This window comes from Temnothorax americanus, unplaced genomic scaffold, assembly GCF_048541705.1.
Source record: "Temnothorax americanus isolate GAGA-0224 unplaced genomic scaffold, ASM4854170v1 Scaffold1, whole genome shotgun sequence".
NCBI lineage: Eukaryota > Metazoa > Arthropoda > Insecta > Hymenoptera > Formicidae > Temnothorax > Temnothorax americanus.
Window position 1 is genome coordinate 7,715,298 of NW_027509230.1, and position 24,375 is coordinate 7,739,672.

General features: G+C 35.1%; 2 protein-coding genes across 21 annotated transcripts in view; one reads left to right on the top strand and one right to left on the bottom strand.

Moving 5' to 3' along the window:
• LOC143895158 (lachesin) overlaps window positions 1–24,375 on the top strand; it is a 277,423-nt gene that overhangs the window by 178,310 nt on the left and 74,738 nt on the right. For 6 of the 7 annotated variants that reach the window (XM_077402333.1, XM_077402181.1, XM_077402257.1 and 3 more), the window contains one exon: window positions 13,441–13,547. In XM_077402333.1, coding sequence (XP_077258459.1) covers window positions 13,441–13,547 — 107 coding nt within the window. Of the gene's footprint in view, window positions 1–7,979; window positions 8,092–13,440; window positions 13,548–24,375 lie in introns of those variants that run through there. The other variant, XM_077402492.1, reaches the window with a different exon arrangement.
• Window positions 834–8,944, bottom strand: Fuctc (alpha-(1,3)-fucosyltransferase C). 14 transcript variants are annotated; one of them, XM_077401713.1, is made up of 5 exons: window positions 8,650–8,943; window positions 5,835–6,103; window positions 4,034–5,110; window positions 3,356–3,662; window positions 834–2,022 (listed from the first exon to the last, which is right to left on the bottom strand). In XM_077401713.1, exons 3-5 carry the CDS (start codon window positions 4,659–4,661, stop codon window positions 1,620–1,622), a joined length of 1,338 nt encoding a protein of 445 aa, XP_077257839.1. In that variant the 5' UTR covers window positions 4,662–5,110; window positions 5,835–6,103; window positions 8,650–8,943; the 3' UTR covers window positions 834–1,619. The 14 variants fall into 14 exon arrangements, with proteins under 14 accessions (XP_077257839.1, XP_077258010.1, XP_077257760.1 ...); XM_077401884.1 differs by having other exon boundaries at window positions 4,034–4,640; window positions 5,595–6,103; XM_077401634.1 differs by having other exon boundaries at window positions 5,595–6,103.

A 24,375-nucleotide genomic window follows, 5' to 3' on the forward strand; every position in this document is an offset into this window, starting at 1 on the left:
AATATAAGAAAAATATATTTGTATTTATTACAACGTAACTATGTACAGATTATTTATAATAAAACGCAATTAATGAAGAGAGAGAATACTGAGATAATATTAATAATAAAAAGTTTGATAAATGTTAGTTTACGAAAATAATATAACAAATATACATATAATTATCTATAATTAAGGTTTTCTCTCTGTTAATTTGAACGAAAAATCTGATATTGTTTTAAACATTATATAACATTTACGCAATAATAGGTATGCATAGGCGTTACTTACAATTAGCGTAATTTTTCATTTGCATGTACATTTGTATTATTCGCAGATTTACTTTTGCAAATTTACGTTTGCCAAAATTAATAATTATGAAACGTTTATATTAATTAGTGTAGTCTAAATTTGCTAATTTTTAAAATATACAATTAAAATTTGGTTGAGAAAGTATAGAAAAGCTTTAAAAAGAGAAAAAATATATTTATACAAGACTACGTTACGCAAAAAATGCGTAGCATAAATCTCGTATATATATACCTACACACACTCACGCAAAATTGTGATAACGCATTAACAGTTATTATTCGTTAAATGTGTTAACTACCACTGATTATGTCAACGTATATATTTATTTTATTTGTATGTGCAATATATGTATGAACACAATGGTCTTCTATTATTATATTTACGCTATTTTATATACTAGTTGGATATATCTTTTTAAAACAAAATGAGAACAGAATGGAATTGAACGATTTGAATAACCCTGATAAATAAACTATTATTTTAATTTGCTATAACATTTAATTCTTCACCAATTATTCGGGCGGACGAAGATCTTTTTATAAATATATACTTATATTTACTAACCATGTAAATGTAATATTTTAAAAAATATTGAAGAAAATATTACGAGAACATTTTTTTCTCGTATAGATAGTTTCTTGATGAGATAAGAAGACTATAATGTCAGTCTTTTATATATACAAATATGTGCTTTACATTCGTTCAGTCTATTAATTATCGCTGGAATTTGGATAATATACAATTTCCAAAAAACTGTTTCTCTTTATAAAGCGATCAGTAAATCACATATGTATATATTCCTCAAACTCTGCGAGTATAGTAGTGTTAGAGCGATGGAGCTTGGCCGCTTTGATCTTGGCTAATCAAGCGAGTAGTGAATATATCGATGTACTACATATTCTCGGCCTAATGACCCATCATCGATGTATAAGTCAAACGTCGAAGCTGCATCGTCGTTCGTTATAGACTTGAGAAACGCTCAATATGCATAATTGGATAACAGATGACGGAGGAATATCTTATCACGTATAGGCTTAATTACGTATCCAAATCAAAGTTTCCAAAACTAAGATGAATCATATTTAATAATACTGATGATATATCTTCGTAAAGTCATATTCAATTTGGAAGTAAGATGGATTCGGAAAGTATTTATATCACGATTGATCAATAACGCAGAAGTTGAAGCTAAAATAACGAATGTGCGATTACTATTTACACATTATATATACATTTTTAAAAATATTTAGGATTACTACGTCAATTTTTATTTAGGTTTAATCGAGCTCTGGGTATTTTCGTTTTACATTTTATTTGAATAGATTATATTAATGTTTCTGTATCCCAGTTTTATAATCCGGCTCCCGTTTCTGATCGCGACTCCTTAGCGTACGTTTCGTTGCGTATCCATCAACGTTATTATCTAGAAGCGTTTGAATAGAACATTTATCTTTGGTGTACCAATCCGTTAAATCCGAATAAATTTTCGGCTTTTTCTGCTTATGCAGCACCTCGCAAAGGTTACAAACGGCCCGCTTTGTCCCGACATTGACTCGATAATATTTTTTCCATTGTAGGAAGCTTTGATATCGCTGCAGATCCTGAGTGAGATATTTCAAATACGCGGCGAGCTCCTTCGGACTGTCGAAGTCCAAGGCATTTACGTAGGAATTTGGCGGTGCGAACTGACTGTAGTTGGCGCCTCCGTAAACCACCGGGACGACATTATACCTGCAAGAATATTGATAAGAAAAGCCCGTTATTGATTGATAATATTTTTTTGCAGTTTCGCTTATTCCACCTGCGGAACTATACATAAAAAAAGATACGATAAACAAACCGATGAATCAAGCAAAATTGAAATAAACAATATAGAATAGCTAGTTTTCCTTTAATATTATGTACTTTTGTACAAACACGTGGGTTAACCATTATTTAAAAAAAAGATGCTGCCTCTGACCTGAATAAATTATTAGCTCTTTTGGTAGACAAAAATAAAGATAATTAAAAAATAGGTTCTTGATGTGCTTTTAGACATTTATTGAAAATCACAAGAAATATTGCTTTGACATTTAATACGCTTGTAATTTTTTTACTTTAATTGTTTATGTAATAAGTACGCAGTACGCAATCTTGACTGCACGCATTCAAATCAATGATAAATGACAATGCGATAGATGTCTTTTGACATATAGTCTATATCAAAATATATTTGTCATCAGATATTGGGTGTATGCCCGTAAAATTGGATTATTCGTAATATCGAATGATAAACGAACATATTTAACGATCACCAAAGCATTGTCCGCATTGTGCTCCGTCGAGCAGCTCGTGTTAATAAAAACGGGAAAGAAACACCGCGCGTGTGGCGTTATCGTTACTATTTGTATTTCGCACAATCCGCAAATAGCAATAAATTCGATTCAATTATTGACGTATTGCCGTATCGATGCTATCATCGCGCCGATAATATTTCAATTCCAGACAATCGTGGAATTTTGATGTCAATTTTATGCTTATTGCATTTACATTAAACGTCAATGCGTAACGCAGCAGTCAGTCTGCATACAATTTGAATAGGCCCTATATTTGTTTGCATATGAATATGAATAATAATAATGAAAATTGGAAAATATCGTTCAAGTGTTAACAACCTTTTTTTCTCATTTCCACCATCTGCAATAATATGCTTGCTCTGTAAAAGCTGATTTAAGAGGTAATGACAATTAAAAAAAGAAAATGGCAGAAATAATTCATTAGTAAAAATTTTTAAAAATAACGTTTCTTTACATGTATCTTTATTTATACCTATATAAAAGAATTTATTTAAATAATCGACGCGCGCCGAACTATAAAGACTGCAAGAAGTAAGTCGACAAGATAATTTTATATCAGTCGTCTTATATTTTGACTTAAACCATGCATGATGGCATACACGCGTTACTTATAAGGGTGACTCGTATATCATCAGGAAAAATATCTCGCAAACGTTAGTTAGATTGTCTTTGTTTTCGTGCACTGGTTGCGGATAACGATTTCCCGCTATCTGAAGTCGTGTTATTACCTGAGCGGATTCATCAGCTTTTCCGTCACGTAATCGTCGCAGAAGGAATTCTCGAAGGACAGGTAGAAAAAGTAGTCGGCCTCAATTACGTCGCTAAAACAGTTCCGATATCTCTCGCAGCTAAATTCGCCGCACTTGCCATAAATGTCGACGCGTATGTGCTTCGACAGTTCCTCCACATACTTCTGCCGGCCACTTTTGGCATCGCAATTGCTTACAAACCAAGTTACCGGCTTGCTCTTACCCCTGACGGTGTCCAATATCGCAGATGGCATTTCGTCCACCGCGTCCTCTGCACCTGCGAAAACTGATTAGTTCTCGCGTACTCGAGGTAACTTACATGGTGAGAAGATGATACACCACCCGAGAATTTGTCGTTAGGACGTTCGTAGAAGGGTCATTTGTTTTGTGACAGGGAAACTAATTACATTTTGCATAAAAGACACAATAATGGGAGAGAATATAAGAACAATAAGTAAAGAATAGAGATTGTGGTCACTTTCCTAATAAAGTATTCTAATTTTTTACTTTAAAACTGTGCCTTCTTATAATATAAATAATGAAAATCTTGGTATATCGAATAACATATTTATCCAATATTTAATTTGAGCATTTTTATTGATTATAAAAATGGCAATTATAAATAAAGAAAAGGATAAAGAAGAAAAAATATATTACTTGTATTATTTTGAAAAACGTTCCAATCAGCATTCCTTGAAGGTGCGACGAATTTATCGCTTTTTACATCTTCTATGATATCGTAAGTCCAAGGTATGTCACTGTCGAGCCGGTACGTCATCGTGAGGTTGAAGTAGCTCTTTCGATATTTTGGATATACTTCACGATTGGCTGGACTTTCCAAATTAACGTACACATAAAATTGCGTTGTCTTCCTCTTCTGTGGCACTTCATACGCATCCATCTCGTTACCGTGAAAGAGAATCGCGTCGTAATCTTCCATATTCAAATAGTCCCGATCGTTAAAGACTTTGCACTTATTGAAAGGACAATCGCGGAAAATGTCGCCTGTCCCGAAGTAAAAATTTCTGTCACCGAATAACGTGTTCCACAGAAGGATAGTTTTTATGCCCTTTTCTCTATATGTCTCCGCCTTAACGGTTACATCCGCAAAATAATTTTCTTCACGAATCATCTTGAGAAATATATCGTGAATTTGAAAATCGCTGTAAGTGACTGAGAAGTAGAGGCATGTTGTCAAGATTGTTGTCACAATTAGACTGACGAAAAGATATGATTTCTTCTTCATTGCTTTGGCAATGTTCATCTGAAAATATGCTATCTGCATTTCTTATAGTGTTGAGTGATATTGCCGTATTAAATATGGTCTTGCCCTCCGTCACACATTCAACACGTTATATCGTATCCATAAATTCGTCAGAACAAGTCTCCAAGTAATGCTTAGCATATAATTGTTGCAAATGTCTTAGCATAAATTATTAAACCTTGTATTATATACATATAGGATTTTAACGAAACGTTTATATTTGTTGTATTTTGCGCATGTCTACTGTTATTTTATAATATTTCGTACGAATAATCTTTCAGCATAAGTGAAGATCGTATAAAATAACCGGTTTCAATCACAGAAGAAATTCTTTGTAGCGATGCGGATGTGGTTTGGTGAATAATAATCGTTGATATAAATCCGTTTTCCGTACAGATGATAATGCAAGAGTAGCAAGAGAGGAAAACTTGCTTCTTTTTAACTACTTATTATTAGCTTCAGTGTCACACCTTGGAAAGACGAAACGAAAAATTACTCACGTTGAAAGATTAAGGCACGTATATATATGTGTGAGATTATCTTATCTCGTTCGTGTTCTACGAAAAAAAAAAATTTCGGCGGTCTATTGCAAATAATCTGTAGCTTGCCTAGTAATTCAGTAAATTCTTTAGAATTATTTGATGGTGTTCCTGTACTTCTATTTATTAACTCTCCATTGCTCTCGTATGAGGCGGACACTCAGGTCACTTTTATTTTTTTAATTGCATAGAAGTTGACCCTGAGAGAAACTTTCTGACTTTTCACTTACAATTTTCTAGACTATATTTGTATGGTTATTTTCTAAAATTTCGTTAGAACAATATTTAGACTTTCTGAGTGCGGAGCTTATGGCGAGAACAAATTCGTATACAGTCAACGCGACTCGCGCTGTTGCTAAACCTAAGTTTCTATCGCTATCGCTATCGCTATCGCCTATTGTGCAAGGGGCTTTACCGTGACAGATTGATGTATGTACCGATCGATGTCTCATCCTTTTGTTACAAGACCGTGTTGATTTGAGAAAAACATGTAGCTACACCGTAACTAAATCACACGCAGTGACACACATACAGGTGCGACGCGGCACTCATAAGAAAGCACTAACGTTAATTTGATGAACGAGGGCAATGGAAGGTTAATGATTAACACGCTCGATCGTATACCTCGCGCCGAGATATGTATAGGTACACATACCGTTTTATATATACGCACGTGCGTTTCAACAAAATAAGAGTTCTCTTTATTCAAATGTGTTGTAGACTCTTTAACGTACTACAGTAGAGGAACGTTTTTCGTATTTTTCGCTTATAATAGATTACATCACTTCGTGCGTGCGTGCAAGTTCACATTTATCTCCAGTCACCATTTATATACTCTCATCAGTTCGCACTTATCTTCAATTATTATTTGTAGTATGACGCATAAAGTCCGAGAAAATTGTCCTTCAACTTTGCGCGATATCTCTGTGAAACAAAATTATACATTTACATGACTTAAGATAGGATAAATTTGTGATAAGTTATCTTTTTATTCAATAAGTATTAGAATATATACGACCGTGTAAGATATACAATACAGATAAACAAAGGGAAAAACGCCGTAATCGGTCAGGACTGGATCTTGCCTGTCCGAATAATATATTAATTCTTATTGAGTGACTTTTTACGTACAATTTAGTCCTGACCGATTATGGCGTTTTTCCCTTTATCTTTTTTATTATTTTAAGTTTTGTAATGATATTATGAAAAATTTTACGTTAAAAATAATTGTACTGTTTATTAAAACGAGATAATGATAATCGCGCTAATAATAAGAATTAAAATGTAAATACGTAATTTAACATTGTATATACATAAGACATGTAGCGCAAGCGATAGAATAAAAGCGTAAATGTTGAAGGTATTCTAAGCTTCAAGGAGATATCAGATGCAACTAGTGCAAGAGAACGGGCGATTAATTTGCTACGACTCTTGGGATGAAAGCGCTCGATGAAACAGGAGAAATTTTTCATGGATGAATAATCGAGTTTTTGCAAAAGATCGTAAACGTTTGATGTTCTTTTGGGATAGATGTTCTATCCCGTTCACTTTGTCTGTAGGCTGGTATCAGGAAAGTGGGCGGACGTGAACACGAGGTTTCGTTTGATTAAAAATTGCTCTCTTATGATATCCAGCATGAATAGACTTTTTCTCTACTTGCAGCCTAGAGCGTACGTGCTTTAATCTCTCATCGCGCGCGCAGTTGCATTGCATGCAATAAGTAGCATTTAAAGTGGACATTTAAGACGGGCGAGATGGTTCATGGACTAATTGAATAACACGCAGTGAGCTATGTATAGCTGTAATGGAAAGCTAAGAACGAATAACGCTATTGTTGAAATGCTTGAAAATAACGGCACGGAGACGATATACGTGCAAACATATAATATATCAAATATTACTTTTTAATATCAGAATCAGTTGTTATTTTGTTCCTGTTTTTATATATGACGGGTATTTGCTCTACGTAAAATTTACTATTATTTATATGGACGTATCGATTATATCCGCAGCATTTAATACGCAGTAAGTGAGTTAATATTGTAGGCAAATACACAATTGAACCGTTTAATCCTAATTGACAATAATGAGGATTGCACCAAGCCGGAAGGCGGTTAGAATGATGAACGCAGAGAATTAAATAGTTAATAATTAATTTTACGCTATTTCTGCTTATTTGTTAAAAACGTAAACAAAGTTATTTGTCAATCGCATAATTAAAATAGAACAAATCTCATTTTAACTTATTGTAATTACAAATAAACAGTTGCAAATATTATATTGTCTGCAGCAATACATACACATTATATATTTAATTTAATTTATTATTATATTATTACTATTATATTATTACACATGTTATTACACATTGTTGTGTACTTGATCACATATTTCCTGTTTCAATAATATTATCATTGTTAATCATTACTAAAGGATCTTCTATTTAAAAAAATTAAATTCATTGAATTATGATCGCGTCTACGTTATAAAGAATAATATGCGAATAAAGTTTCTAAAATAACACAGATTGAAAAACATTTTTATTTCGGTACAAAAATTTAATTATTAAGAATTAGTAAATTTATTTAAAAGAGCTTTTTTACGTTTTTTTTTTTTTTGCTTTACTCCAGAATTCAGGGACGATATTAAATTTATCGCCTTTAACCGTGACTATATATATACTTGATCGATTGGGCGAGATCAGTTTACTAGCATGACTAATGCATCGCCACAACACTTTTTCATAGACATTATATTACATCACGAATCCAGCAGGTTCCATACCGGTGATTTGAGGTCACGGTTCCCATAGTGCGGCAATCCGATATACGTGCCGGTTTAACATTGATAAATTACACCGTCATTTTGTACAAGTTCACCACATGTAATTAACCAACAATTGACGTTGTACCGTAAGTTTTTTTTCACAATAACATCGATGCACAAAGCGACATGGATAACGATAACAGAAAGTGTTTAAGTAAAGCGCCGAAGGTTGTCAAGTCATCGGTTGCATAATCGCTACTTTTAAGGTGCGAATTCATGGGACGCTCGTTTCAGCGTATCGCGAAATCACGTGATTTCGCGCTGACGCTAGCGTCAAGCAAAGAAAGCTGGATTTTCTCAGCTTTAGCGTCAAAGCCAAAGCAGCGCGAAGACGCCGAAATTTTGACGCTGTTTTCCTTTTCATGAATTTCAATTGACGCCGACGTCACGTGTGGTCATGCGACCTTCTTGCCGCTGAAAATGAGCGTCGAGCGTCAGCATGAAAAGGCACCTTAACTCACGGTCGAAATTGCTTATGTACATTTTAAAGCGGGGAGCACACACTTCTGCACATCGCATAATGCGTAAGCATAAGAAAATAATTGATTGGTCTATTTTCTTATGCACATGTATATGGGGTGCTCCCCGGCTTAACACGTGGGATACGCATATTTTTTAACAATCTGTACCTAACCTGACCTAACCTGGCGTGCGTTTTTGTCAGATTAATCTTCATTCTATCGATTGGTCCTACCGCACTGTGGATGAAAGCATTTTTCGTTGCCATGTTCTTGACGAGATCTCACTATGGTGTAATGCGCACTTTTGCAAGGGATTGCGCGTTATTACGAAATTACGTATCTCGATCGATCGCATCACTCTGGCGCCGCGCAACATTTCGTGTCTCGCGGGATGTATACTGTAAACTGTAAGTCGCGACGGTCGCCACGTGCGTCACGACCTGCCGCCTTGAAAGTTGCAACTCGACTGGCTAAACAGAGCGCCAGATATCCTGTATAACACATTCTACCTAACCCAGACTGGTCGGTCTCGGTAGCGCAAAAATAAAGCGGTTTCCGGAATCCGACGTTCCGTCAAATGAAAATTGCGCGTGAAGAAATGCCACTCGACTCTGTAATTAAAGTATAACGATTATTACGACTCGAGCGGCATTCCCAGATAATTTTACATTCGGTTGCACATAGATAGCAGCGATAAATATCTTGAATATTTCGTCGATACTGACATTCAGTGATATATGACGCGGAAAAAATTGGGACATGATAATAAAATTAATTTTCATATTTTATGAATAATAGACAAGATTTTATAAATAGAATATGAAGAGCAGATGAGAGAGAGAAGGTTTTAAAAATATCTTGATATTTATCATTTCTTATTTGTAAACTAAAAAATACTGCGCGATATGTGCACACATGCACGCGAAATAATTCAGTTGATTTGAACGTATTTATAAAGCGTTAAAATTTATATACGTGTATTTATATCGAAAATATATTAAATTTATCATGTACTTAAAGGTTACTATTTGAACAGTGTGGAATAAATTTAAAATAAATGTTTTGCCGTGAAAATTTTCGAAGGTAATACGCTTGATTAATGCTTTGTTTAAGAAATATACGCACGATCAAATAGATTATTAATTTTGTTCGCGAAAAATCGATGGGTTAGAATATTGTTTTAGCCACCAAATATTCTCTATTGCTTTATCTTACATTAACCTTTTTATCGCTAAAACGATAACGTCATGCACCGTTACATGCGATAACGGTGCCTTTACTATAGCCACAATAGGTACGACAATTGTGTTGTAATGGCAGCTAAACTAAAATATTTGAGCAGTGATTTGTTATAAATTTGGTTTGTTACAAAAATATAAATGTAAAATGTAATGTAATAACATATTTATGTAGACATTTATTTTTCTGCTTGCTCTCTTTCGATATACACATTGAGGTGTTAATTCATTAATTATTGTAATTACAAAATTATATTTGCATGCGAAATATATGCGGTTGCGTGTGTATAGTGGAAAATAAATTCTATTTTTTAGTCTTTATAAAATAAATATAAATTTGTAAATTAAACTTTATAACATTTATTTAATCAATGGATTAATTAAATGAATATTTAGGTTTGCGTATAGTTACATTTCTACATATATCTACATATTACGATATGCTGATACAATCTTATTTGTAATTTCATTTCTGTGTATGTTATTCGCTTCTATTAGCACAAGTATCTATAAATATGTCATTCATAAAATAGTAATAAATCTTGATTGAAATCGCTTTTCTGAGAAATATATGTCATGAGAATTATTTTCTCATGCATATATAAATCTTGAATTGTTCATCATGATTTATAAGAAGACGACAAAATCAAGAGCGTAATGGAAATAGAAACTGTTATTAATTAAAATAAATAATATTGTTAATGTTTAATTTATCTCACTAAGATTCAAAAGTCACCTTTACTGTGTAATATTTTATGAATGGAACGGAATCAATATTTTAGATGACTTAAGTTTTCGCATGAGTATATATTCACGCAAACATTAGCTTTTTAATTGGTGACTTTAATTGGTTTCGCGTCGCAAATTACTTGAGTACAGTATAGCATTTGGGGTAGTCAGCACCAGGCCGGGGTAATTTGTCTTTCTCGACTAAATAATAATTTAAATTCTCGGAACTCGACCTTGCCGTAGTCTCCCACACCCGGAAATTCTCCAGGGAATTCTCCCTGGCCACTATCTCATAAAGATAGTCGTCAATGTATCCTACTGCTGGAAACCCGCAAAGAAATAAAAAACCGATATAAAATGTACATATATATAATGTCTTTTAAATTATATATATGTATCACGGAAAAAAATGAAGTTGCTTCAATTAAACGTCAACGTCACGGGCTGCCGGGATTAAAATCCGGATCCGAACGTTTATCGTGAATCGTTTTTCAAGAAACGTGATAGTGAGCATGGCATCAAGAGTTAGAATTGTCGGGTTTTCGCCAAAACGTCGCACGTTACGTTGGTGTGCGTCAGTGTGCACGGACTTCCGGTCAGTGCGAAGTCTTCGACCGGAATTGACGGCGGTCCTCTTCCGCTCGAGCAGTCAGCCAACTACCCCCTACTTCATTCTCGAGTGCACCAGCTCCAAAAGTTCCTCAGAAGAGTCGTCATTCGACACGGATGTTCCGGCGTATCCACCACCTTCCTCTTCTTTTCAGCACCTTCGATTTTCCTTCCATGTCGACGTTAGACGCGTGTTTCGCTCACAACGTCAAAGAGGATATTGTGAGCGATCGTTTCATCATAATACTTTCTCGGGTCATAATACCATCTCTTTCCTGTTTTCATCATTACATTAGTTTATTAAAAATATTTCTCATTATGAATCCATATAATTAGATTATTATAATATTTATAATTTATCAAGAATTTTAAATTTACTTGAAAACAACGAAGGCAGAAAAAGAACGGATAAAATAAGTAATTGCTAAATGTTATTTTAAAAAGATTTATATATATTACTGCGGCCATTGCGCGTAAGAGAGTTGTTGAGTTGTCGAGCTTCGAAACTTAAGGTTGCAGATATATGTATATCGCAAGTTATTTGATATTCTACGTTTGATATATTATTTTATATGTGATAAAAATTTCGTGTGGTTTCACGTATTCGCGAGCTTAACAAAACGTTCTTTGACGAGTATCAAAATGTTGACGCGTTTATTAAAACGAAAGTCAGGACTGTGACATTTGTCAACTGGGTGGTAAATTTTTTCCGCCGATTCACTGCGCTATTTAAATTTTGGCACATGATGCGCGCCGCTCCTCTCCTCTCCTGCATTGTTTAAATACAAATACCTTGCGGTTTTTGTGCGGTCGCACGCAAAGCGCGAAAGAATATGAGGGATTATCCGGCGGCATCGGTTGAATATTCCAGTTTGCGCCGGCACAACGGGAATAATAATGATGAAAATATTGTACGTTTAATATTCTACGAGCACACTTTCAGTCCCGCAGCTGTAACGATATATGCGTTTTGGTTCAGCTTTAAACGAAAAGTATCGTCGCTATATAAATTTTAACTCGAATTCCACGACGCTCCTGTCTGCATGATAATTGGTCGTATTGCGAGTGCAGGTATTCGTAAAAATTCGAACGCGCAAACGAGTTTGGACCAGGCATTACGAGATATTTCACGAATATCGCGTAAGCTTTGACAATATTTAGCGGTATAACATAAAATAAATGCTTTATTTATAAATACAGTATATTCTACATATATGTAGATATGTATTTTTTTATCTCGCGCATGATTGCGATACCAGATAGTGGACTTCATTTTCGTAGTAGTTGTAGTAATACCAATGCATGGATTTTTAATTAAACGTATACGTATCTATATATGCATTATTATTCTTTCAGCATTTCATTCGGGAATGCCATCATTTGTACCACATGAATAGCTCATACGTATGCATAATTGCAATCTATTAATACGATTACAGGATTCATTGCATTATAAAAATCCGCGAAATCGGATTGTTCGTTCGGATGTGAATAATTAATTCACAATGGTGTTAATAAGCATTCTTTGTATGACAAGCGTGAAATCAAATAAGCAAATTTCTAAATGAAAAAGTATGTAAACGAGTCGACTACAAATTAAAATAACTTTACAGGCATGAATAAATAAACGTGAATAAATCATGCAAATTGCAAGCACCCACCATAGCGCTCACCATACCTCATGACGGTTAAAAATGCTGATGGAATTTAATTTTGTTCCCGAAAACGTTTTTCGAATATATGCTGACGTCGATTCGTAACGGCGTGATTTCGGATGTGACACGATAGCAGACCTCACCACGAGCAATCGTTTCTCGCTAATTCGTCTTCGAACGGACCTCATTTATCGACTATCACAATTCGGCGGGACACCCGACCACGACCGTTCGAAGATGAAAAATTCACGAGCCGATACGAGCGCGGCCAATTTTCTATTTGGCCATCGAGAGTTTATCAGTCACAATTATCGTTTTATTGACACCGTCAATAATATTTATACATACTAAAATATTGGCGAGAGAAAGAGTTAATCGCGTTATTGTTTATGGCAGCTCGACGGTCGTCTCAATTATATTTCGCGTCATACGTCACCGCGCGGATTCGTATTACGAAGTGCAAGATATCGAATTTTACACTGAACTTGCTCCGAGCGAGCAACGAAGAGAGAGTTTAATTCTCCGAATTGTTGGAAAACAATCGGTTTTCCAACAATAGAAATTATATTTTCGGAATTTAACTTAAGAATGATTCTACAAATATCAATCACGATTTATTGAGGTTTAGATCCGCTAGATCTGAATTCTAATATAGCTCAGATAGTCAAGGATTAATAATAATTGTTATGCTACGCATCGATACGAGAATTGCATAACTGACGGTACTTTTTTATGTGTTGCAGCGCTTTCCGATCCGCCAATATTTGCCGAACCGATACCAAATGTCACGGTGGCGCTGGGAAGGGACGTCAGCCTACCCTGTGTCATCGAAAATCTCGGAACTTACAAGGTAACGTACTGAATCTTTAAACGCTTATATAAATGTGTACTTATTGCATGTAGCCGCGATCTAAATTGAACGTCTCCCTTCTTAGTTTCGCGCTGGCAACCGCTTCCTCCTATATCCCTGTAATTTTCTTCTTCATTCCTGGAGCGTGTTTTCCCAGCGGTCGGAACTTGCCATCCTTTACTAAACAGAGTTCCCTCAATTATTCGTTAACCGGATTATAAAGAGCGTGTTATAGCGGCGGTCTTGCAAAGCTGTTTCTTACAAAGTTCCGTTTTTTTAAATCGTGTTTGCGAGGGTAAAATGTTAATCTTCCTCATAATGTTCCACGCATTGTTTTTGTCTTAATTTAGTTGGTTTACCTGATTTTATGTTATCCCCGCATATGGAATATAGTTACCACGATATTTACATACCCATATATTATTTCGCGAGCCTTTCCTTCAGCAACCAAGGCATCGTGACGTAACGCAGTAGATAGGAAAAACCAGACCATGTAGTATTAGATACGTGTTCTTATGTAATACGCTTTCAAAGGTTGCTATACTTCCTTCTGAAGTAATATAAGTTTGATATATATGTATATATCTTGCAATAAGATATAAATCAATATATTTTTATTACATGATATATTAACTCACGTAATATTACAGACCTAGATCGGATAAGATGTGCCTTTCTTACTGTAACAGTCTCTGTGATGTATTTAGAATATTACACATCAAAAAATTATGCAAAGAAGAACAGGCTTCCTCGTAAGAATAAAAAGGACACTCGTAATCGGTATCTGGTATACTTTGTGATCTGCGGGCTCGTCCCGGTAGCATTGAAGACCGCTGTTAGGCAACCGTATTGGAAACGCATCAGTTGTCCCGTCAGGGAGTTGGATGCGAGACGCCACTAAACCGCAGTCTGCAGGCGATCAACGTTACACACGGACAAACATATCGGCAGGCGTAACGAGCGATGTATATAGTTTTCCAAAGTGAAATGGGTATTTGCGCTTCGAGGGATGTATGAAAAATCGAGGAAATTCTTGAACTTCATTAAAAGTTGTCGATCGTATCGTCATTCCCATTTTCCCGTTTGGGGGAATCAAAGCTGCGTGCCTGACTGACGTCGAAGATCCGGCGAGATGAATGAACGAATCGCGAGATGTTTTTATGAGAATTTAGCCCGATCAACACTGACGATTTTTATATTACATAGCAGCAATTTCGAAGCGGCGCGGCGGGTAATCGAAGTCACACGTCAATAAATAAAACATTATTATTTTACAATTATTATTATTATACACGATGATTATCCGTGGTATAAAACTCTTCACTCTCAGATATAGAAGAGAAAATATAACTTTTTCGCTATCAATATCCCAATAAAGCCCGAATTGCGCGGATAATATTCTAGTTAATTAATTTATTAGGAAGCAACGTATATCTAAAATGCATTGTATCTTGCGCTTCGTTTCTCTCGTAGCTTGCAATTACTTGAAAGCCTGTATTCATACTCGGGTGGACATGCCGTACCGTTAGTCAGAAAATTGCATCAAGCACGCGATTACGTCTCGCACGGATAGCCTTGAGCGGTAAACGGGACCGATCGCCAACCGATCGCGATGCGAAAGAACGATGCTATAATATTCTTTGATATAGAGAGTTCACTGGCCTCTCTGTACAGGATGTTCCAGGTCAAATTTCTTCACGGATAAAATTCCTTTCATCTATGCCGAATATTTCGGTGAATATCTCGAGACGGTTTTTGATTAGCAAAAAATATCATGTTAATTAAAATAACAATTAATTAATTCTGAGATAAGCAATCAAAATATTATCAAAAATATTAAATACTTTTAAGATAAATAAAACTTTTTATATAGATTAATAAATAACAGGATACCGCTATCCAACTTTTTAAGTCAATGATAATAAAATTTCCAATTACAAAGATAAGATGTTGAATATATTTTTGGTAATTGTGGCATGATTTTTTTGGACATGTTTTTGTTAATTGGGATATCCCGCGCGTAAAGTCTTTGGCCTGGATCCTGGATGTTGGGAGAGGCGGAAGGTCGCACGCGCTCGGACCAGTTTGCGCTGGGCAGAAGACGGTTATTAGGCGAAACCAACCGCTCCGGAACTGCCGCATGACTCGGCGAACTTTCCAGACGATAACGCAAAGGTGGAAAATCACTGATATATCAGGCGCAGGAACCGGGAAATTGAGATTGCATCAACTTCGGAACTCTCCTACGGCTATTAAGAATGCCATTAAAGTGATACGGCGATGTTCGTGTGTGAGCAAACGTTTTCCGATCGCGCGTCGTTCGAGCGTCGCGTCGTACAACTGATAAGCGCGCTCGCTCGCGAACGGCTCGCGTAACTTCTTACGCGATATTGAATAAAATGGTAATTTTTTTTTTCGTCCCGCTCGCCGCACGCCCGCGATTCGACAGTGACGTCGATATCCCGCTTGTCGAAAATTTATCGAGACATCGCTCGTCCGCGCGCGTCCCGATTCGAAAATAAATTTCTCCGCCTCTCCGAACGTCGCGCGCGGAGCACGAAAGGAGCCTGAGAATTTTCCGTTTCTTTAACGATCGCGAAAATAGACCATTGTGCTGCACGGATATTCCTCCTTCTTCGAGCTGTGCGCGATGAAATAGTTTCCATTTCGGCTTGGAAGGAATGCGCGCGGTTGCACAGCAATAGCTCGATTTCAGAGGAACAAACCGCGATCGCCACCGAATCGTTCGTTGTTGTTTCTACCGAGACTGTAAAGGTATTTGGCTTGTGCCTGGCGGCCCGGCCCGAGGATTGCCTCAGCTTTTCAACCGGTCGTTTTCAGGCTGTCGAATCTGGTGCAATATCGAAGCCATCTCTTGCTGCGCTGTTTTCCCGGCGACAATACAAATAAGATATGTCGCGTAAACACTTTAGTGGTTATCATTTTCCGGTTGTTTCTTCCTTTTCTATATTTTCTATTTTCTGTATTAATACAATCTTATTTTTTTTCAATTCTAAGTAAATTGTGTTTATATATCTATGAAAATTAAAATTTATATCTGGATATGTATGTTATACGAATCTTTTAGTTGCGTTTATTTATTGAACACGGCAGCTCATTATCTTCTTATACATATGATCTATTTCCATTTGTGAAATAAATAAATTGTAGCATATACAATTATTTCATTTTAACGAACATGTATTCAGAACACGTATATCAATATTCTGTCACGCTACTTATAGGTATTACGCATTTTGTCTATACTATTATATGAACTATAAAGAATTATTTAAAAAAATCAATGCTTTGAAGCAGCTTGGAAAATATTTATCTGTAATATATTTAATCAATTCGAAACGTATTCGTTCCTCGCATAAACGACGCAGAAGGATAATCTAATTTTCTACGGTTCTGAATCGCCTTATAGAGAGTTTACACGGCACCGGCACCGTAGCCGACGACGGCGACGGCAGGACGCGCAATCGTTTTTTCTTCGTATTCAAAACACGTAGCCCGTCTACGACGAATCTCGTTAGAGTCGACATTTCGAGAGCGCCTAGCCGCCGCGCATTGCAGTTCTTGACTGAGCCCTTTGATCAAAACGCCAGAAAATTTCATCTGCATGGTGCCAAAGTTTCTCCTTCTCTGTCCTCTCTGCCTGCCCCGGTGGAACGCGAAGAAACCGTACGACTTCGCGAATTTTCAGATTTAATTATGCCAAGAAGACCTTTTCATGCTGAGAAATTGCCTTTTTGACCCTTTTGCGAGGTGAATTGCACCGGTGCCGGTTGAAAAATCGTTGCGAATAAATGCAAAGTGTTAACTCACACGTAATAATAAAAATTCTTATAGGAATAAGTCCCGGCAAACATGTCCCGGCTTTAATTTTCTATTATATTGCCTTGTTAAATTTTTATAGATTATTTTTAAAATTACAATTTTTATACTAAGAGCATTAATTAAGGGGTAAGGCCACTGTAGAAGTCTAAAATAAAGCGTTTTTTGCGATTTTTTTTTGATGGAAGGAAAAGTAAGAGGATAATAATATTCAAGGATGTAATTAATCATGTTTTTAAGTGTTAAAAAAAATATTTATTCAATAATAGTACAAAATGGCGACGCTGCAGCCATTCTCGCGAGGCATGTTTAATTTGACGCGCTCTGCGGGACGCAGTATAACTGACGCAAATTTGAATCTAGAAAAAAACAAAAAATTTTCTCTTAATCTACATGAGTATAGCTAGAGAAATACGTAGGGGATTTTGAAAATATTAATATTTGTGTGATTGGCGAGCATTTGAAGTAAACAGTTCAATTGCTGCAATTTTTGACAAAAAAAAAGGGGAAATCATTTGTTAATAAATAATGTTAGAATCAACTTATTGAAAATCCCGTACGTATTTCTCTTTGGAATGTTATTTTAAAGATATGGTTAAAATTTGGAGTGAATAGAATGAAAATTGTTGGACTTATACTGCGTGTCGCGGAGTAGTGCTATAGCGACTCGTGCGCCGCCATTTTGTTTTTTTTAACAAATAAAAAATTTTTTTACATACTTAAATATATGTCCAATAAAGCCTAAAAGTTTTTGTGACCATATATTTTATTCCTTTCTAAAAAAAAATACCAAAGAAAATGGGAAGTTACAGTGGCGTTACCCCTTAACGAACATTTATCAGATGTTATTATTTCATTTTGCATCTCTCTTCAACTATTTGGAAAGGCTATTATGATTTAGAAAGTATGGTGAATTAAAAACAGACATATGTTTATGTTGAATTTGTGAAAGGAGATCTTCAAGGAAGTTTTTTTTTTCATAAAGAACTGATTTGAAAGAAATGTATATGGATAATTTATAATTATATTTAAAATGACGAAAATATTTAGTATAATTAAACTGTAACTGTAAAAAGTTATAACGCGCAATTATTGTACATAAATTATTATTATTGATTGTATCAGAATTGACAGTTATTTGAAATTAACATCAGTGGTGAATTAATTAAAATTAATTAATTAAAATTGGTAGCAAATACATGTGTGTACATATGAAAAATACATTTGTTGATGTTTTTTATTTTTTACGAAATATAACATTGGTCTTTTTCAAATTTTTGATATCTATAATTAACGAAAATTAAAATTAAATAAAGTAAACATTTTATTACTTATTTGCCTTTTTTGCTTATTTGCTTTGTGAATCGATTTAGAGACTTTGACAGTAGAAACAACATTGCATTTAATTGTACTAATGGTAATTCTTTTTAATTATTTAATTTAACAAATTTTCGAGCGCAAACGTGTTTCTTCTCAATCACGACTGTTATCGTACGCAATTTAGTGTAAATCGTAAATGATAATGCATTATTATTAATTGATAAATCAATAACAAATGCACGTGTAAATCGAAGCGATATTGTTTACGTTTTTGTAAAAATTTAACAAAACAAAACCGATAAAGATTTAATGAAAAATATTGAGAGGTATAAATGTCATATTATTATTTGCTTCTATTACAGAGTACTATATTTTAATTTATAAACAAGATAACGCGTTTAAGTTGAAGAAATCGATTACTTTGGATGTAAACAAGTGACGGAATAAATTTGCGTTATTTATAGGATACTATACGCGTCGTTATTTAAGTTCAGTAGAAACATTAACTCGTATAAAAATCAACTTATTTAGCTGTATGACTTGTCGGAATAGACAACGATGTTCTTCAGCTGAGTTGCTGATTGGAGAAGCATAGAGCGCGGGAGCAAATGCAAAACTGACTGACTGACTGATTGATCTTCTGGGAAATCAAACTCGGCCTAATAGCTATTATGGTGACCCCACGGGAACATTTTTGCGAAGTTAATTAAAACGAACAGTAATTACCGGTTTACGATGACGTATCGTCGTCAAAGTTGCACAAGTCATAACTCGGCTCTAATTTCATTGTTCTATGCCAAATTTCCTTTCTGTTACGTTCTCAAACAACTTGATTTGTCTTTTTCCGCGTCTCTCTTCGCTCAGTCATATCCTCATTTGATCTCTCATCATCAGTCCAGAATAGCTTCCCTTCTCTTTTTCTTCATCTTCCCTCCAGTCTCTCTTTCTTTCGTCCCGATTGTTGCTTTGTTCTCTCCCCCCTCCTCTCTCGTTCCTTTCCCAGTCTTGATCCCTGCAACCTCTTTGCAATTTTGAATTTTGCCCCACGGCCATCGTCGTGCATGCAGCCGTAACACTCAGCTACCGTAATAGCACTTGAACGGGGCCAAACGCGTATATCGTTTACAAAACCCTGTGAATTTTCCTGCAGAATTACTTGAGGAAGAAATTTAGCAGAGAGGCATTGGTGTTAATTAGTGGTTAATTAACAGCACACCAACCGGGCGAGTAATGCTTCATTAAAAGTCGTTAGTACATCGGATCGTTTGCAACGTACAAAACTTCGATAATCGATAGATTCCCCGGTGAAACTCTTAGGTAATCTTGACGAGTGTGTACGTAAACTCGGCCAACGTTTTATGTCTTGTAAGTAAGTGGAAAAATATTATACATGCAAACTTACATCGATTTATACTGTCGCAATTTTGTTTAGATTCTCTGAAGAGAGATGTTAACTTTTTTGATTTTATTACGCGAAGTAAAATTTCATAAAAAACAAGTCGGGGCTTTTTTCTGTAACTCATTCAGTGATATATTCAGCTAATATAACTTCGTTGCAAGCTCAAACATGAGAACAGAAGGCGGTAGTGCATAAAATCGGCATAAAATCCCTCTCAGAATTATTTGACCATTTTTCCGTATTATTTTACTTTTTTTTTTAGACGGCAAATCTCCCGTGAATTATACGCTCGCAAAATGGTACTTGCTCGAAACTTCCGTTCTGTTGACTTCGCGCAGTTCTCACGATATATTTCACGTCAATTCTTCGACGTGGCGATAGCAAGTGAAACTATTGAAATTGAAGGACGAACAACTCGTTGCGGGTCGTGCCAAACGCTCAACATCTTGCTGTAACGACAGTTCCTATGTGCCAACCGTTTAATTCGACTTTACTTGAAAGATTAGTATCGTATAACGGTGTAAACGTTTTTTTTCAAAGATGAAAGATCTCGCAGAAGTGAATGTTAAAACGAAAGTGAATTTTGAACCAAGTACAATATATATATAGATATTTGCGATATAGATTACGCTAAAGTATCAGTGATTCGACATGATATCATTGGAGATAATTTTTTAATAGATAATTACACGTATTAAAAAAAAAAGAAGTTATGACAATAGCGCTTAACGTAACATAAAAAAAGTCCAATTAATTTTGCGGGATCAAGAACTTTAATTTTGTTATTGTTTCCTGAATATAATTATTATTTAGTTTTTATTCGATTATGAGTCTGTATTTAAAAGGTATATGACATGTTTTACAATTTATTTAAATCATAAGACTATAAAAAAAGCTATAACAAATAAAAGCGTACTTATTAAACGTGATTATAGATATAGGAAAACTTTTAAGTGTTTTATCATATACTTTTGCGAAGCTTGAATAGACGGGGCCATTGCAGCATAAATATAACATAATATAAAATACTTTGCATTTTTTGCGATGTCACTTCAGTTGATTGTCATGCAAAAAACCGGGAAACTGGTGCAAAGTGCTTGCACTTTTACTTATCAACGTTTCTGTTATTGTGCAAATGTTCTCGACAAAACTTATGTATATACTTGCTTGAAATGTTGGCCTTATCTAAACATATGCGATTTCTCATCAAGTAATTTGCACACAAGTACGTCTGTACAATGTTACAATGTACTTATAAAAGTTTGTATGCAGTATGTATAAACTCCGAATAAACGTTGCATGTCCGTAATACTTGAAAGTATGGAGTATATCAGTTAATGTATAAATCTCTATATAATAAACTAATAAATGTAATAAATCTCTATATAATTATTGCAATAATTATTTCGCTTTTATTATAGAAATTCCTGTAAGAATAGTACAAATACAAATCAATTTTTTTATATATTTAGATATCATTTTCTCCGCAATTTTTTTCTGTGACTCGTAATTATCTTCTCTGTGACTGTCTTAGTAACTCTGCTCCACACTGAAATATTGTTGCGATCTTTTTTTTATAAAACCGGCGATTCTCATTGCTGACTTGTTGCCGCATTAAGTTGTAGTTGTCATGAATTATTCCGTTCTTGTTTCCTTTCGGTTTTGACTTGGAAATTTACTATTGGCTAAAAATAACATATAAATATGGATTTATATGCGTAAATGGAGGAACAGTCGATATCGCAGGAGCCAGATTGCATTCAACAGAAAGTTCAAATTATTTCACGGTACGGAGATTGCGTTACGGTTTCTATATTTTAATTATCGCGTATCCTCTTATCAGCTTTCGGGCTGTCAATCGATCACTAAAAAAAAAATCTCCGTATAAAACGAGCTCTCGGGTGCGAGGTTAAGCATAAAAGTGATCGAAGCGAGCGATGAACACGTGAATCTAGATTGCATTGAATCATCCATCGTACTGTCAATAGATACCGATATGTGCAAACAGAATCTCTATCTTCGCGCGCTAGTTATATTCGCTCCGTGCGTTTCAGAGCCATCTACCGCTATCGCCATGCAATAAAAGTAAAAACAACGATGAGATATGATATATGTTTATTATTATATGTTGATTATTACCAAAGCTTCTTGTGCAATAGATGCAGTGTATTTTTGCTTTCTCATAGAGGAAGCTTTGTTTTCGTAAAAAAATTTTTTTTGTTTTTCTGAATGTGTTTAGAATGTTCTAAAACGTCGAAAAATTGTAGTTTTAAAAAATGTCTGTATGTATGTATGTATGTGTGTGAGTGTGTATGTATGTATGTATATATGTGCCAAATTTATCGAAATTTCTATAACTCCAGAACTAATCAACCAAATCTTAACGAATTATATATGAAATAGGGGTAGAAAAAACTGAAGAATATAACAGAATTAATAAAAATGGCTAATAATTAAAGGGTTCTTTTTTAATAAAATTTTGAATTTGCAGAAATGTTTGTTATGCTTTAATTTCCGCAAATTTGGAGATATCAATCTATTTCTAATTTTATTATATTTTTCAGTCTTTTCTACCCCTATTTCATATATAATTCGTTAAGATTTGGTTGATTAGTTCTGGAGTTATAGAAATTTCGGTAAATTTGCTCTAACTTCCGCAAATATTGAGATATCGGGCTTCTTTATAGTTTTTAAGAGTGCAAGTAAAACCCTTTGCTCACAAAGCTTCCTCTATGAGGAAGCCAAAAAAATAAATACTAATAATTATACATTAAATAAAATAAGCTTCCTGTAATAATAAGGAAGCAATGTGCAAGTTTGTAACTTGCACTCTTTTTTACATTTTACTGTTAATAATTTCGGTAAGTAAAAATTGCTATACGCGCATAATCTATGATTGTTACTATATAATTGGAGGTTGACTGCACTATTTATGTCACTTTAATTACTGGAACTCCTATTTTTTATATCAGAAGACAATAAAAAATAACTACTGCTAATTAAATATTGCTTTAAAAAATGTCAGTAATAAAAAGTAAAAAATGACGCAACAACTACGACGACCCATTTTTAATAATAATACGTCTCGTTGAATAGGAAAATATTCCACCCTGAGTTCACTATTCTCTCACCCGAGCGCTTTTGTAGCTCGCGCTATCCCTTCCAACCAAACGCACAGAGCGAATAAATCATACGTAGGTATAATTGTAAAAGCTAGATATCCATATCGCGCTATGATATAACCTGTCACGATCACTAGATTTGTTATAATTTAGATGATCGTTTCTCAATACCTTTTGGCGCACGCTCGTATTGATGTGCACCTGCTCACACATCAAATATCATTCTTTGCAACCTCCGTGTGAAAATCGCGTTAAAATATTTTGTTAAATTTATCTTTTTTTTTTAAACGGGCGACCCAGTTAGAAATGCGACTTGTCACCGCAAGTTACAGTAGGTTTTGCGATAATATTTTACATTCCTACGTTGCAGACTGGGTTTGAATCACTGCCAGAATTTTCAATCGTGCTTGCAACCAGTGGGGGTTTTTTGTCGAGACCGTTTAAGACCGATATAATACCACAGTTATGTAGAGCACAAGAAAGTATTCTTCTTTAAGATTCATTCTTACTCGTTAAATCAGAGGCTGCATATTACGTTTTATTTTAGTCATTACCATTCTTATTGCTGCAACACAGACATATGCTACAGTATATAAAGATAAAAGTGTTCACAAAAAATATTATTCACGCGGATAATATTATTAAGGCTTCCAAGATCCAAGAACTGTGGTATTATATCGGTCTTAAACGGTCTCGACAAAAAACCCCCACTGATCAGATTTATACTATTTATATTACCACTGTTTATATTTGTGTCCAAAATTTAATTTTCAAGACACTCTGGGGAACACATTTATATAAGCGAGCCCTCATCTCCGTGCACGTGCGCGTCGCGACGGCTTCCTCTTCGTTAGAACTTAGGAGCCATCCACAGTGCGTGACTACGAAAGTTTCTTGTATCGCGCTACGGTGACTTTTCCGGGAGATCCCGGGCAACTTTCCCGGTGCGCTCCTCTCGGCGAGCCTTGCTTATAAATCGTCGTGAAAATTGCCCCGAGAGATGTAGGTAATATAAAACTTATTAATCTCGGGGACTTCGCGCGGCATTATATAATGGTCAATTTAATCTCATTCGCGAGGAAGAGATAGAGGGACCTGGTTTGTAAATTATTGGATGGATGCTTTCTAATAACAATGAGAAGCAATT